General features: G+C 35.6%; 1 protein-coding gene across 1 annotated transcript in view; it reads right to left on the bottom strand.

The window, feature by feature from the left end:
- LOC123241583 (ABI family member 3 binding protein) overlaps positions 1–16523 on the bottom strand; it is a 287167-nt gene that overhangs the window by 156222 nt on the left and 114422 nt on the right. The window contains exons 3-4 of the mRNA XM_044669199.1: positions 6847–6915; positions 406–538 (exon numbers count right to left, since the gene is read on the bottom strand). Coding sequence (XP_044525134.1) covers positions 406–538; positions 6847–6915 — 202 coding nt within the window. The remainder of the gene's footprint in view (positions 1–405; positions 539–6846; positions 6916–16523) is intronic.

The following is a 16523-nucleotide window of genomic DNA, read 5'->3' as shown; positions in this document are numbered from 1 at the left end:
TACATTCCAGTCAATCTGTCTTTTTTGGTTGTCCCTTTTGCCTGGAATGCATTCCATCTTCACTGATGTGTCTCAAAATTCCAAGTTTCATACAGAGTTTATCTCAATAACAAACTCCTACAAGAGGTCTTTTCTGATCCTCCTAAATGCCACTCCTTTACCTGTCAATTATGTTTGGCGTGTATGTGCAGGTGAAAGGATATACTTTATGCATTTTGCATTTACTTAAATGTGTATATGCTATCTTCTCTGATAAACTGTAACTTACTTGAGGGCAGGGAATGCTTCATTTTTTGTCTTTATGACTCCTGCAACAAGTATATGATAGGCTCTCAATAAGTGGTTACTACTTAATTAAAACCACATATGTATTTAAGATAGGAAAACTGAGTTCTGGCATATTACCTGTCATTGGGACACTGACTTGGCAAGTTCCAATCATATTGTGGGTTGATGAGGAAACCCCAGGACAGAAAGACTGAGCTTGGTGACAGAGTGCCAACTACCATCTGGAGAGGTTTTCGGGTACGAGATTTACCTGTTGAAGCAACACACAGATTAATTTTGAGGATACTTGGTATTTCCACATCTTGGGCAGAGCATTAAGTATCTTGCAAAGATAATATAGACCAAACACTCCCAAATTCTTCTTCTCATGTGTTTATTTATCCAGTGTTATTTGGCTTCTTTATTCATAAGTGAATTCAAATAGCACTGGAAGGTTTTGAACTTTTGCTAATTAAAACATGAGATATATATTTATATAAATTGAATATATTACAAACATATATTACACATAGACTACATATACTATATATATAGTATATGTTATATACATGCATATATTTATATGCAATGAATATATTACAAACTTATATTACACATACATATATAGTGTATATGATGTATATATTTGCATATGTATATATTTCAAATAAATTTCATTCTTAGACTGTTTGGCTTTACCAGGTTTACTAATAGCATTGAGTTATGCCCAATAAAGACTACTGAAAAATAATACTATGATTTACTTTCAACTAGAGACAGAAAGGCCGGCAATTTCTTTGTGAACTAGTCTAAACTGATGTCAATAAAGAGATACTATCTTATTGTCTGTATTATTTGTCTTCTCTATCTATCTGGCTAAAATGGAACAGTCTCCATTACTGAAATTGTCATAATTTTGTACCGTGAGATGAATAACAAGATGAAAAACCCATTTTGAATAATCTATGATTATTTTCTTGGATCAAATCCATAAAAAGAAATTAAATCTTCTCAACCAGAGAGATCTTTATTATTATCATCATCAGAGGGCAGCAGGGCATAATGAGACAACTGCAAGTTAGGAATCAGGAGAGACTTTGGTTTGAATTCCATCATTTCACATTCATGAGTTATGTGACCTTGTAGAAGTCATTCGCTGCCCTGAGTTCAGTTTCCTCAAGTACAAAATGGGGATGATGATAGTTGCTGCTAATGTTCAAAGGTCATTAGGAAGAAAGCACTCCACAAGATTAAAGGGTTCTCTAAACATGAAGTCATTTTCATCAGTAATAGTGACTGTATAGAAAGAGAATTTCCAGTAATGGGAATGAATCTAAGTTCTTTCATCTTAAACAGTGCTATAATAACACAGTTTAAAAACCTTCTTCAGGACCTTCAGAGGATAGATGCTGATTTGATTTTCTGAAAATATAAGAATGCGCCAGAATGGGAAGATAATGGGAAAGGCAAGAATAGCTTCTTAGAAAAACAAAACATTGATATATATGCACTGAGGGAATTAAAACAGCAAGTGGCCGTAGGAATGGAGTGAACCACACTGATTCCATTTTGTGACCCAATTTTGAGGCTAATTAAGTTTCCTTTCTATTCAATTGTATGTCTAGTCCAATTTCTGTCTTGTGAGAAGTTTTTATTCAGTTGTGAGAATTGCAAGAAAGCTTTATTTCATTGTTTTAAACCTAGCCCTATATGGCTGGGAAGCTTGATCATTTTTACCTGATACTTAGAGACCTTTTACTAAAAACCTAGATTATGCTCAGCAAAAATTTGTCTGTTCCTAAGATAGATATAAGGCATTTTCTCACAGTTATACAACTCAGGAAACCCATATATCTTTTCTGAAAACTGGACCTTTACTGATCAATCAGTTATCATTTCTATGTTCTTAACAGACACTTGGGAAGAAATGAGACACCTTTTATGATTTCAGGAAATTGCACTTGTTTACTCTCCCTCTCCCAACTTGAAAGTCCCTAATCTTTTCTCCATTTAGAAATCAGATACCTAATTTTGTATCCTGACCAATTGTTTTCTTTTAATTAATTGGTCTAAATTTTATTGTTTCTAGTGCATAAAAATTTGTCTCCTCTGGTATTCAGTGTCCAGTGCCAAGGCTGAGGAAGCCTGGCCCCAATCTGTTATGCAAGAGGCACATGTTCCTTAATAAATCAATATGCTCAGAAGTTTGAACCTTTATTTTCTCACTCATTTCATTTTTAACCCATCGTAGCATACATATAGAAATTTATCATGTATATACACATAATATCTCTCTACATAACTGATATAGCTCTATATATATGTAAGTATGCACACAGACAGGCATAAGTTTTTTTGTATATATTTGGTCCAGAATACATTAGAACAAATGAAAGGAAAGGGCTATATGTTTTAAGAAGTAATGAAATGGCACTGCTGAGAGAATGTTACACTTGGGGCTGAGAGACTTGGGTTCTGACCCCATATCTGCCACTAACTAGCTATGACACCTTGAGAAAGTCACTTTACCTCTAAAATTCTTAATTTCCTTGTCTGTAAAATATGATTGGAGTAGATTATAACTAAGGTCTTTTCCTGTTCTAACATTCTCTAGTTCTATTAAATGAAAAGTAGGCAATAGGTGATTGAACTAGAATAAAATGTACCTATTTTTTTCTTTCTATTTAGGAAATTATATTTTTCCAGAGAAATTTTGTTTATATATTTGTTGTAGGCAGGGCTTATGTTATCATATCCTAAGAACAAAAGAAGCAAATAGTTGTTAGGGATATTACATTTATAAGTGTTGGGTAGATGAGATTTTTGTGATTGAAATTTAACTTTCATGAGTCTAATCATTTTTGAAAATTATTTTCAAGACTGTTTATTCCATTTTAGTCAAAAACAATATTTGGAGTGTCCCCTCAATGAGAAACATTTGGAGATTTTGGAGATTGAGAAAATACATTAGATATTTGGTTATGAAAAATGTCTAAATTGGGGTGTGGAAAAGAGGAGAACTTTATTTGATGAGAAAGTAACTGATTACATTTAAGAAAATTTGGAAAAGTAAATGGTCCAGTTTTGCTCAACTTGAAATTTCACTTCTTTTCTTGCTATTTAATGAAACTCTTTTGGTATTTATCCATAGAATTTAGCAATTCCCAAGAATTCTTACATGCAGTCTTCTCTGATCTCTCTCCAGTCCCCCTTGATCGTATCCACAGAGACAACAATTTTTTTTCTTCAGAACTTTCATGGCATATTCTTAGACTTTTGTCATGTACACAACAGATTCTGTATTGTATGGCATTTATTTTTATCTTTGTCTTATTTACTTTATATTAATAGTTCTTTGAAAACAGAGGCCATGACGTCTTCATCTTCAGTATTTGTCCTACAAATAGCAGATGCTTAAGAAATGTTAGTTGAACTGAAACTTCAGTGTTATCTTTGACTCTTGCCTCTCCCTTTCCTCCCTGATCCAATTGGCTACTGAGATCTGTTGAGCCTGTTTTCACAAAATCCCTCACATCCACCCCCTTCTCCCAATTCCCATTGCTGCCATCCTAGTACATGCCTTGGTGGCTGTCAGCATGGGCTTCTGCATTTGTTATAAATTCATGTCACTATAGCATTGAATAAAAAGAAGGAATGCTTGTGTGTTTGATGTTGTGGAAGACATGGCTTATATACATGCTAGTTATCCTCTGGACTTATTTAAAAGGGAGGTTAAAGTTGGAAAAAAAAACACTATCTACCAGAGTATCTCCTTTATAACCCCTCACTCCATTACCTCCCTTTTCCTGAAAGGCAATAAAGATGCCTCCAAGACTTAGTTTGGGGTCTAGGGCTCTAGATACACACCTCCCTTGACTCAGTTTCCTGGTGTACTTTGGTCATATTGATTTCTCTTCTTCAGTCACCTAAGGACATAAAAAGGCTCACCCATGTGGAGTTGGAGCCCCTCATATTTTATCTCCAATGGAAGAGAACTAGATCAAGACAAGATCAGATGTTCTTTATATGGTGTCTACAAAGTTTTCTTTAAAATATTTTGATGGATATTTTCTTATAATTGTATTCTTATGTATTTTATGTATGTCTTATGTATTTTATTCTTTGAACTTAAAATAGTATTCTGAGAAGTATCTCATAGACTTCACTAGACTGATGAAGGAATGCATGGCCCCAAAATCTTAAAAACTTTTGGACTAGATAATTTCTAAAGTTCCTGGGTTCTAGCTCCAAATTCTATATCTGAAGAGAAGCAGGATGTTGTTCCCTTTGAAATTCTACCAATTTTTCATATCATTTTGGTAGTAGTAACAAGAACTAGCATTTATAAAGTTCTTTAATATTTGAAATGCACTTTTTTGGGTTGTCTCATTTGACCTACACAAAAACTCTGTGAAATAGGTTCTATTATTATCCTCATTTTACAGATGAGGAAGCTTGAGGCTGATGTTAAGTCACTGTAATTGTTTGAAGCAAGATTCAATTTCAAATCTTCCAGACTCCATGTCCAACACTATTATACTTCATGATGGAAGAGAGTAGTAAAATAGTTCTAATACTGTCCTATGTTCTCTTCTGAACTCTCCTTTTCTCTCTTCTGTGTGTTTTTTTAAATCTTTAATCTCTTGTCTAATTGGTTCTAAAGCAGAAAAGCAGTAAGGCTTAGGCAATGGGAATTAGGTGACTTGCCCAGAGTCACACAGCTAGGAAGTATATGAGGTCAGAATTGAACCTATGTGAGACAGATCATCTCATCCCAACCCCACTTTTCAGATAACAAAATGGAAGTCCATAAAGGTGAATAACTTTCACACAGGTAATATATAGGCTATTCGAGTATAAAGAGACTATCTAATAGAAAATATTAATTGTACAGGATTCTTCATGATATTGCTTCTTTCTTACTACAGCTGGCAGCTAGATTGTCTGGATCTAGCCTCTGTTTATAAGTTGTGAAGTAGAATGATACAGAAGGAAGGGAATTAGGAGTCAAAAGACGAGTTCTAGTAGCACATCTGTTTGCTAATTAATTGCTACCTTAGGCAAATGTGTGTGTGTATGTGTGTGTGTTTTAATTTAAGCTACATTACTTTAAAAATTATTCAAAGATATTTTATTCTCCCAATTAATTGTAATAACAATTTTCAATATACATTTTCTCAAATTTTAAGACCCAAATTGTCTCCCTCCCTTCCTTCCCTCACCCCTCTCAGAGATGATAAGTAATTTGATCTGGATTGTACATGTATTATCATGTAAATATCATGAATCGTTATGCAAAACATACTTCCATATTGGTCATTGTTGTAAGAGATTACTCATATAGAACCAAAACCTTGGGCAAATATTTTAACCTCTTTGGTCTTCAATTTTATTATCTGTAAAATGGAGACAATAAAAACCTCACAGGAAAATCTGGGTTCAAATTTTGCCTCAGACATTTACAACTAGTGTGACCCTGAGAACATCATTCAAACTCCCTATGCCTCAGTTTCCTCATATGTAAAGTGAGGGGGTTGGATTTGACCTTTAAGGTTCTTTACAGCTATAAATCAATGATCTAAGGGAAACTGTAAAGTGCAATATACAAATGTAGAGTGTCATTATCATAATTATCTTCTCTTTCCTATTCCTTCCCTTCTATACATTTTTCCTCCCTAATTTTCCTTCTCCCCAAACCCCAACCACCCCCCCCAACTTTTCCCCTATGTTACAGACAAGTACATGGCAAGAGGTTTTACCAGTATAAGCAATAAACTGGGATAACAGGAAGATTGCTAGAACCCAAATGTCTCTCCATTTATGGGATAGAATCCACAGACAACATGGCCTTCCTGGACCTTTAAAAATGAACATTCTTGGGGCAGCTGGGTAGCTCAGTGGAGTGAGAGTCAGGCCTAGAGACAGGAGGTTCTAGGTTCAAACCCGGCCTCAGACACTTCCCAGCTGTGTGACCCTGGGCAAGTCACTTGACCCTCATTGCCCACCCTTACCACTCTTCCACCTATGAGACAATACACCAAAGTACAAGGGTTTAAAAAAATGTAGAAAATGAACATTCTTCCCTGTCCCACTCTTAGAAAGAATTAAATATAAAATTAGTCCTCAACATATGCACAACAGCACTCTAAATATCAACTCCTCTGTTATTCAGTGTTTATGAGGGGAGAATTGTATGAATAGAGGATTGATGATATATAGCTAGGATATATAGCTAACTTGCTATGTGTTAGAAATTTTGCTGAAGCTTTATAAATACTTCCTTTGATCCTTCCACTTTGGGAGATAGGTACTATTATTATCCTCATTGACAGATGAAAAAACTGAGGCAAAGGGTAAGTAATTTGCCTAGGGTCTTACAGTGAGTAAGCATTTTAAGCTGGATTTGAACTCAAGTCTTATTGATTCTAAGTCTGGGCTCTCTCCACTGTGCCACCCAGCAACTCACATGACATCTTGCACGGCCAAGGGTCACATTCTACGTGGTTTGAAACTGCTACTCTAAATGAAATAGAAAGTCTGGCTTTGGATTAAACAAAAAAATTATGGAAATTAAAATACCTGAACATGTTTTCTTTTGGCTTGGAGGGGGTACAGGTCGCACAACTATCAAATATTTAGGCTCTGCATCTGAAAAAAACAAACCAACGATATCCATTAGTAAAAACTTTTAGAAGTGATCATTCATATCTGATAATCAATATCTCTTTTACTGCCAGTAAAATTTACCAAAGTGAAGAATGGCAAAAAGAGGCTATTTCTTGTGACCCCTTGGTCAAATGACTTTGAAATGGAAAATAAATCCAGACATTGAAAACCAAATGATGTAATGGATGAAACAAAGAGAGAGAAAGAGACAGACAGACAGACAGATAGACAGAGACCAAGAGAGGAGAGGTAGACAGAGAGAGGGGGGAAAGTGAGGGAGAGAGACCAGAAACAGAGAGGAGAGAGAGAGAGAGAGAGAGAGAGAGAGAGAGAGAGAGAGAGAGAGAGACTAATTGACATAGAATTTGCATTGTTTTCTTGTGAATGCTTTCCCTTTATGAAAGAGAGATGATGATTAGACAACCAAGTCACTGAAGATGACAGATTGTAGCAGCCTTCTGGTTCATCACCATTATCCAGTATCCCATATTGTGGCTAATGCTTGATGTGTCAGAAAAAAAGGAGATTAAATATTCACATAAAACACACATGGGTCTCAAATGTTGAACAATCTGGCATCTCTCATTTTCATCACAGTGACTATGAATATTCATAATTACACAATTAATTTGTACCCTGTTTATATAATTTACAAGATTGACTCCTACAGAATTCTTAAATCATGAGTCTCATTTTTCTTGAAAACAAACTTTCTTGTAAATAAAGCTTAAAGCATGCTCCTAATCTGATGGAAACAACATTGGTTTGGGGGCTGGGAGAGTTGGGCTATAATCCAAACTTCTCTGTTAGGTAGCCATGTGATTTGGGACAAGTCAGTTCACTTCAGTGGCCCTCAGGTTTTTCACTTCTAAAATTGTGGAAGGACAAACTAGATCCTTTTCACTTAAAAAATCTCTGATTCTATGATTTTTTAATCCAGGTACAAAAAAAACGCATTCACAATCCATCACATGTCATTAATTAGTAAATTAGTAGATGGCCCCAGCTGAGGAGTCTGTTCTTAATAAAATGGTTGGTTTATATAATCTCCACCATGGATTGTTAGCATATGAAAATGATGCTTTTTAAGCCTAGTAAACCTTTGCTTAGGTTTATTTTTTATTTGTTTGTTTCCCAAACACACATACATTTCTACTGGCTATGTTAAGAATTCTTAATAAGTAGAGTTAAATAAAACAAACCATCAGTTAATTCCCTTTGACTGACTGATGGCCTTGAACAAAGACAAAAGATTGCAAATTCCTTCTTTGATTTTAGACATGAATGTCCTGTTCGTGCCTTTCTAACTTCTTAATAATCATGCAGACAAGAAATGTTCTGTTTTGTTGTAGTGATAAATGCATACTTATTTAAAATGGATCAAGCTTATAAGATGCATAAACTATTTATAAAGGACCCAACATTTGAGGACAATGCCTTGTATAAAGTAGATGCTAAGAACTAGATGATCTGGGTTCCAATCTTAGCTCTCTTATTTCCTACTTATGAGAATCATAAACTAGATGATATTTAATCTCTCTGGGCCTAAGTTCTTTATCTGTGGAATAAGTGAGTGGGACTAGATGACTTCTAATGGACCTCTCAACTTTAAATTCATGTCCCCATAGAATAGAAGCTTCTTGAGTTCAGATGGTTGGTTTTTATCTTTGTAGCCTCAGTATCTATCATAGTACTTGGTATATGTAGGTGTTTTCATTTTCTCCATGCCATTGCCACTCGCCTCCCCAACCCTCCCACCATGCTTTATAAAGAAATCTCTCTGACATCCATGCTGTTGTTGATGGCAAATCAGTGATTTGTTGGAACCAGCTATAAGTTGATTGTTAAGTTTTAAGTGTGAGCATTTACACCTCAGAAATCTACAAACACTACAAATCAAGGTTTGATTTATTGTTTTGATGACTATCTATACTTAAGAAAGTGATAGAGAAAATGTTAATAATGCAGATTAAATTGTGAAGTGTGTCATGCCTACACTTTTTTACCCAGAGAGCTGATAGTTAAGTATCTACAAGCACATCTTGCTGCAAATTCTCCATACTATCCTCTTTTTATTTAATGGCAAGATCAAAATACTAGGAGGGATGGAAGGGTAGACAGAGAAAGACAGAGAGAACTCAAATTCACTTTCAAAAAATGAAATGATAATAATGAAATAATGCATTTCTAAAATGTTTTGCAAACCTTAGTGTCCTCAGTAAAAGTCAGCTGCTATTCATTTATTTGTTTATGTAGTCCTCATAAAATTCCCAGTTTAACATAAATAAAACTTCTTAATCTAGTCTTTCTTGTGCATGCAGATTTTTCTGCTTTCATGGATTAATTTATTTATAGCTCATTGGCAGTCTGTGGAATGAAATCCTGGGAAAATATATTCAGAAGCCAAAGAGAGCAAATGAAGGCATCTGGAGGATGAGTTGATGTTTCTATTCATTTATTATGTTATGGCCATATTCACACTGTGTAAAACAGGCGATGTTATAACCAATGACAAGTCTCAGCAGGGTTTCAACACCAAGAGCATATGTTGGCTGTCTCCCCTGTTTCAAAAGTTTTCAACACATAAATAGTCCAGTGATTCCCACTGAGAATAGTGAACTGAAATAATTCAAGAAAAAACAAGTTTGTTGTTTTTGTTCCATACTATATGAAATTCTTAATAGATTTAGAGTCTTCTGGAAGTTACTTATTCTAGTACAGAGAGGTTACAAGCTCATATTATCAACACATGAAAAACAAAAATAAAGTAGAAAAATTCGTCCCACAGTCTATAGCAGTGATGGGTAAACTTTTTAAAGAGGGGGCCAAAGGAAAGGAAATGCTCATCTGTCAGTCTGTTTCTAAGGCAACTCCTTCGAAGTTTCATTGTATTGTATCCTATTCATTGTATTCATCAGATTAGGGATAATGTTGTGCAGCTGGATAGGACATTTCAGGGCCCGCAGCTGGCCCGCTAGCCGTAGTTTGCCCATCACTGGTCTATAGTAATCACCTAATTTAGTCATCACTTTGAGAAGAGCCTTCTGTTTGAATAAGTGTTCATTTTTCTAGAGAAATAATCATAAAAGCTTTAGGGTGATTTTATTTTTGACTGGAAATGTGCTGGTCTCCCAAAGTGGTAAGTGCCTCAAATTTTAACTTTGATTCATGATTTCAATTGAACTTTAATATTTACTACTTATGTCTTTATTTTTTTTTACTTCTTTTTTTCCTCTTTTAATTTTTTATCTTTTAGAAAAATTTTCCATGGTTACATGATTCATGTTCTTACTTTCCCCTTCACCCCTCGAACTTCCCCCCCACCCATAGCAGACACACATTTCCACTGGTTACTACTTATGTCTTTAGCCCAAGCTTTCCCTTCCCTGAAGTAAAAAAAGTCCATTTTTGTTGGTGCATAAATAATTTGACAAATATGGCAGCCCCAGATCTGGTAACATCAGAAGTCATTGTATTATATTAATTATGGCTATGGCCCACTAAGCACATGGGAAAGGCATTCTTCAGAGTGCACAGTAAGAATATTTTAGTAGTTTAAAGGGTTGTTTTGTAAAAACCCTTTGATAACTTTTTTTGTTGTTGTTCAGACATTTCAGTCATGTCTGGCTCTCCAACGATCACATTTGGGGTCTTCTAGGCAAAGATACTATTGTGGTTTATTTCCTTCTCCAACTCATTTTACAGATGAGAAAACTGAGGCAAACAAGGTTAAGTGACTTGCCGAGGATCACACAATAACACTAGTACATGTCTGAGGCTGGATTTGAAGCACTCTTGCAAATTTTTCAATGCTATGAAATTGTAAAGGTCATGATTACTAAACATCATAAGGAGTGGTCTCTAAAAAAGTCTACATAAACATTAGTTTTGTTAGAAAACCTAGCTTAAAGCTTTCAGACTGATGACTGGCTTTACCAAAGTCTTCTGGTTATGTACTCAAACCCTAGGTTGAAATAAATTGACAAGAGACAACTACTTTCAGGAGTTTTTCAAACTAATCTGGAATTATTTAACCAAGAGAGTATATGGAACCTGATCAACCAGTGACATAGTCAAAAGGAAACAGAACTTGTAAAAATAAATGTGAAGAATACTCTCTCTATCTGCTTTCCAAGCTTTATATCCCAAGCTTGAGGATGACCTGCTCATGGTCAAAGGCAAAATGGCCAAAGTTACTTCATCATCACTTCACCTACGTGGGAAAGAAGTTTTAATGATGGACTGTGCTATGCTTTCAACTCAATTTAATGAATATTTACAGAACAATTGCTAAATAAATGGTTGCTCTATCAGAACCTCCCTGAGCAAAAGACCAAATTCCTAGAAGTGATGAGAAACTTATATGTATACCAGTAATGAAAAGAGCACTGGATTTGGAGTTAGAATGTAAGCTCCCCAAAGGCAGGGACTGCTTCAAGTCTATTTATATATCCCCCAGGGCCATATTTATCTTCATGTCTCCTAGCATAGTGCTTTAAGCACACTGTAGATGCTTGATAGATACTAGTTGATCAACTACTGATTGGGTTTGGCTCCTGGCTCTGTTCCTTAATACACGATTAACTTTGAGTCAGTCACACATCCTTTTGAGTCACATATTTCAGTTTCCTCATCAATAAAATTAAGGAATTGGGATAAATTATTTCTAAAGTTCCCTCCTTGGATGCAGACTCTAAACGATCACCCTAGAGCAAATATCAATAATATGGAAATAGGTCTTGATCAATGACACATGTAAAACCCAGTAGAATTGCACATCAGCTATGGTAGGGGAATGGGAGGAGGGGAGAAAAAGAACATGAATCATGTAACCATGGGAAAATATTCTTAATTAATCAATAAAAATATTTCAAACTTAAAAAAAATAAAATTCCCCCTCCCCACCAAAAAGAAAGTATAACTTAATAGTATACCTGGGCAGGGGTCCTCTGCAAAATTCTCCTTTGGGGAGAATTTAAACTTGCTTTTGGAAATGTTTAGTGGCAGTAAAAAATAGTTTGTGTTTCATAGCTTTTAGCCACAAGCAAAGGAACACAAAATCTTGCCTAGAATCTATTCAAGCTGTTTGGCTAAGGCTAATCACAGAGGTTTCTGAAAGGTTTCTTCATTGAGAAGAAAAATTTGCTCCAGATTGCTAGGGAGGAGTCTTCTGGCCATGACTTCCACCAGGAACCAGAGTATCCTGACAATGTGGTTTGGCCAATGAAACTCTGATGTTCAAAAATTCAGGAAAACCTAATCAAGAGAGCAGCTTACTAGAGTTCATGAAGGTGAAAGGAAATGAAACTAAGAACTGAGTTTAACTATTAGGTTCTTAAATTAATTCACATAAGTGGGTATCAGGTACTAAAGAGTAAGAGAAATGGATGGAACAATGACAAGTTTGATAGCACTTCATATTTCTATAACCCTATAGCCTGGCATCTCAGGCTTTGAGTAAACAAGGGCAATGCTTCATTTTGGGAATAGTTTCAAAAATTATTCTATCTTGGCCTTATTTTACTTGATTTCCATCCTTATTTCACATGGTCCCCAATTACCTCTGGAAAATTCTTAAAGTTAAAATATACTGCCTTATCTAGTTTTCCACAGATGTTGGTGAAAGGGCCACCAACTCCTATGCCCTATCCCTCTCCAATGAGAAGATCATATAGAGGGACCTATATAAAGTCCTATACAGTTTCCTAGATTCTTAGCACCACCCTGTGGTTTGATCTCATCTCAAAGGGAAAAAAATTAAATTAAATAAAACCCTTGAGATTGTTGAAGAGGAAATCCTCCCCAACATGTCTATTTTAATTCAAGAGATCCATTCAGACCTCTGGCCTCATGGTACTACCCTAAATCTTGGACTCCACTCTAAAAGAAAACCAAATTAGAAGTTGAGGGATTAGAGGGCACACTTCTTTGAGTTTATAGTTTCTTCTGGTCCTAGTTCAGGCTCATCCATGTTGCTACAAGTTCCAGCATCCACATGAAAGCTTTAGAATGAGCCTCTGGCAGCTGGTGGTACTATGGATAGAACATTGTGTTTGGAGTCAGAAAGATCTGAGTTCAAATACGGACTTGAACACTTACTAGCTGTATAAGCCACTTAATAATAGCAACTATTTTGTAGGGTTGTTAAAAGAATCAAATGAGACATTTGTTTTAAAACAAAAAAGCACTTGGCACACAGTAGGTACCATATTGATGTTTAGTTTCCCTTTATCCAATGTGATATGAGATGAAGTCCTCTTGTGTCTTGTTTATATTGTGAAAAGGTTCATCTACTGAGATAAATCTTTATTAGTGAAATTCCCAGTACTCTTGAAGACCTAAAAGCACCTATCAATCGGGTAGAGTATGACTGAGCCAAGGTACAGTCTTCATTTCACTTCTTTATTCCAATTGGTCAGGGCCAATTAGAAATCATCTAGTCTAAGCCCTTCATGTTATGGATAAGGTACCTGAAGCCCAGAAAAAAATTATTTATTCAAGTTAACACAGATACATAAGTCTCCAAACTCCTCATACAGGTTCTTTCACCTCTCAAAAGGCAGATTCCCAGGTGGTCTCCCATTCAAATGTTAAGCTATCTATTTGTTTCCAGATAGGACCAGGACCACAAAAATGTTCACTTTAAAAAACTAGTTAGTGATAAAAAAATATATATAACCCCAGGGAGTGAAAATCAAACAAGACACAGTGTCATAGCTATTCACTGCTGTTCTGCTACAAGTAATGTTTGCTGGTTCTGAGAACAGCTCCCTTTGACCTGCTAATTCTTAGAAATGGAAAAAGAAGAGTGCCATCCAAGGAGAGCATGCCACTATGAGTGTGGGACTGCTCTATGTTCATTCTGAATGAGGACAGAATTAAGTTAGTGTCTAGAAGAGCCAGCTGGTGATTAAAGGTTCATCTACTCTAAGAAAGGAAAATAATCTTCAGACTGTGAAAAACAGAACAAAGAGAGTTAAAAAGGAACTGAAAGCCAAGATCAGTTAGGACATAGTAAGTGTGTCTGCCTTTGATGAATGAATTCAAGTTTCTAGACCTAAATAAATTGCATTGCTAGCAACTGGAAGAATTTTCAGATCAATAAAAGAATCACTGTTAAAATCATTGAGATGTCTTGGAAGATAGGAGAATGGTTTGGGTATGGGTAAATGTCTCAATTTTTAAAAAGAAAAAAAAAGGTGAATTCTTGCAACTACCAACTGATGAGTTTGATGTTAATTCATAATAAAATTTCAGAAAGGATTATTAAGGACATGGATTATAAGTACTTAGGAAAGGAAGTTTTGATCCTGACGATCCAGGTCTCTAAAAATGAATCGTTCCAACCTAATATAATTTCCTTTCATCAGTAGTTTACTAGACCTATCAGGGAACTGACTTTATATAAGGTAACATGACTTTAATAAGACTTTTGTACAAAATTTCTCATGTTGTTCTTGGAGATAAGATGAAGAAGTGTGGGTGGAATAATAGTACAATTAGGTGGATTTATAGTTGTTTGAACCCAAAGTATGGTGATAATAAAAGCTATGTCAATCTGGAGAGTAATGTCTAATGATGTGCCAAAATACTGTGTTACTGACATTTTTATCAACAACTTAGAAGAATGTATATAGAAAGCATATCTATGAACTTATAAATGACACAAAGCTAGGAGGCATAGCTATTAATGAAATGAATAACAGCATAATTCAGAGGAATGAGTGACGAGTTGAATCTAACAAGATGCTACTCGGGGAAAAATGGAAAGAATTGAAGGTGATTAGGCTGGTGAAGGGAGGACAAAAGAAGCATGAAAGCCTTCTTCAAATATTTGAAGAACTGACATCTGAAAGATGGATTAAATTTAATTCTATGTAACTAAAGAACACAAAACTAGGATTAACATGTGGAATAATCAGAATAGAACTGACTTAATACTTTAAGGTTTTCAAAGCACTTTTATACACATTAATTTAGGTGAGTCTCACAAAATCCCCTTGAAGTAATATGTTTATTTTTCAGTCATTCGAGTCATATTCAACTCTTTGTGAACCCATTTGGGGTTTTCTTGGCAAAGATACCAAATTGGTTTGCCATTTCCTTCTCCAGCTTATTTAAAGATGAGGAACTGAGGTCAAGAGGGTTAGGAGACTTGCCCAGGGTCACACAGCCAAAATGCATCTTAGGCCAAATTTGAATTTATGAAGATGAGTCTGATTCAAAACTCATTCTATCTACTACACCATCTAGTGGACCTGCAATTAATACTAATTGTATTGTTTTCATTTTACAGAGGAGACAGCTAAGTCTGTCTCCTCTGTAAAAAGAAGGCAAGTAAGTGGGCAAGAACATTGGAACTGATTCTGGGAAGACTTGGATTCAATTCCTGCCTCAGATTGGCTAAGATGTGTGTCTCTCAAAACTTTACCTCTGTCTGCTTCACTTTATTCATCTATAAAAATGAGGATAATAATAACATTGACCTTTCAAAGCTGTTGTGAGAATAAAATTAGATATTTGTAAAGTACTTTGCAAATCTTAGAATTCTACATATTATAGCTATTATTATTATTATTGGTAATGGTGATGGTGGTGGTGGTGGGAGAAGGAGTAGGAGTAGTATTAGCAGTAGTAATAGTATGAGGAAATTGATAGTCACAAATAAGTGACTTTCCCAGGACCTCACAATCAGCAGTTTTCTGATGAGGAATTTGAATACAGTTCTCTCTTCACTCCAAAGCCAGTGTCTTTTACACTTTCAGTTCATTAAAAAAGAAAATAATATTTTAGCAATTAGAACTGTGCAAAAATGGAATAATCAGCTACCACTCTGAGTCCCTTGCCTTCGTTTTTGATTTTGAGTAGTTCCTTTCTAATTGTGCAAGGGCCTTTTAAGGTCCAAGTTAATGAAAGCTCCTCAGGAGTCAGGGTCTTTTTAAATATTTCTCCATGATCTTTCCCACTGGCATCACATCTAGCTGTCTTGTTAATGTTTCCTTTTTAAAGACACCAATTCTTCTGGATTTTTCATCTCTTTTTAGGGGCCACTATCCATAGGCTTATACCAATATTTTCATTGCACATTTTAGAATCAATTTTCCAAAAGAAGATTTGAGTCTTCTGTGTCAATGTCTATTAACCCCCATGTGTTGTGATTTTTAACATTTTCACTTTTTCCCAAAGCTTTTCTTGCTTTAACTTCATTTCTCATTGAGTTAATCTCTGGAGTTCTTCATCATGTCCCAGAAACCTCTTCACCCTTGAAAATCATGTCAGCCTTGGAATTCATACCTTAAAAGTACCCTCAGCATTGTGGTCCCTCCCTCCAAATGGATGGATCCTTCTAGACCCTCCATTTCTGGAGGGTGCCTGGGACACTGTTTCATTTCTCACCAGGCTATACTACAGACTTAATCATGTCCTGGAACTAGCTACCACCTCCCACCTCTTTTTGTGTTGGCTTACCACCATTAGAATGCAAGATGCTTGAGAGTCTATACTCCATCTCTGTCTCTCCTTCTCCCTCTCTCCATCTTCCTTTTCCTCTCTCTCTTTCTCCTCCTCCTCCTCCTCCTCCTCTTCCTTCT

Source organism: Gracilinanus agilis, chromosome 3, assembly GCF_016433145.1.
Source record: "Gracilinanus agilis isolate LMUSP501 chromosome 3, AgileGrace, whole genome shotgun sequence".
In the NCBI taxonomy this organism is placed as follows: Eukaryota; Metazoa; Chordata; class Mammalia; order Didelphimorphia; family Didelphidae; genus Gracilinanus; species Gracilinanus agilis.
Note: the sequence above shows the minus strand (reverse complement) of the source record. Positions and strands in the feature narration are given on the sequence as shown.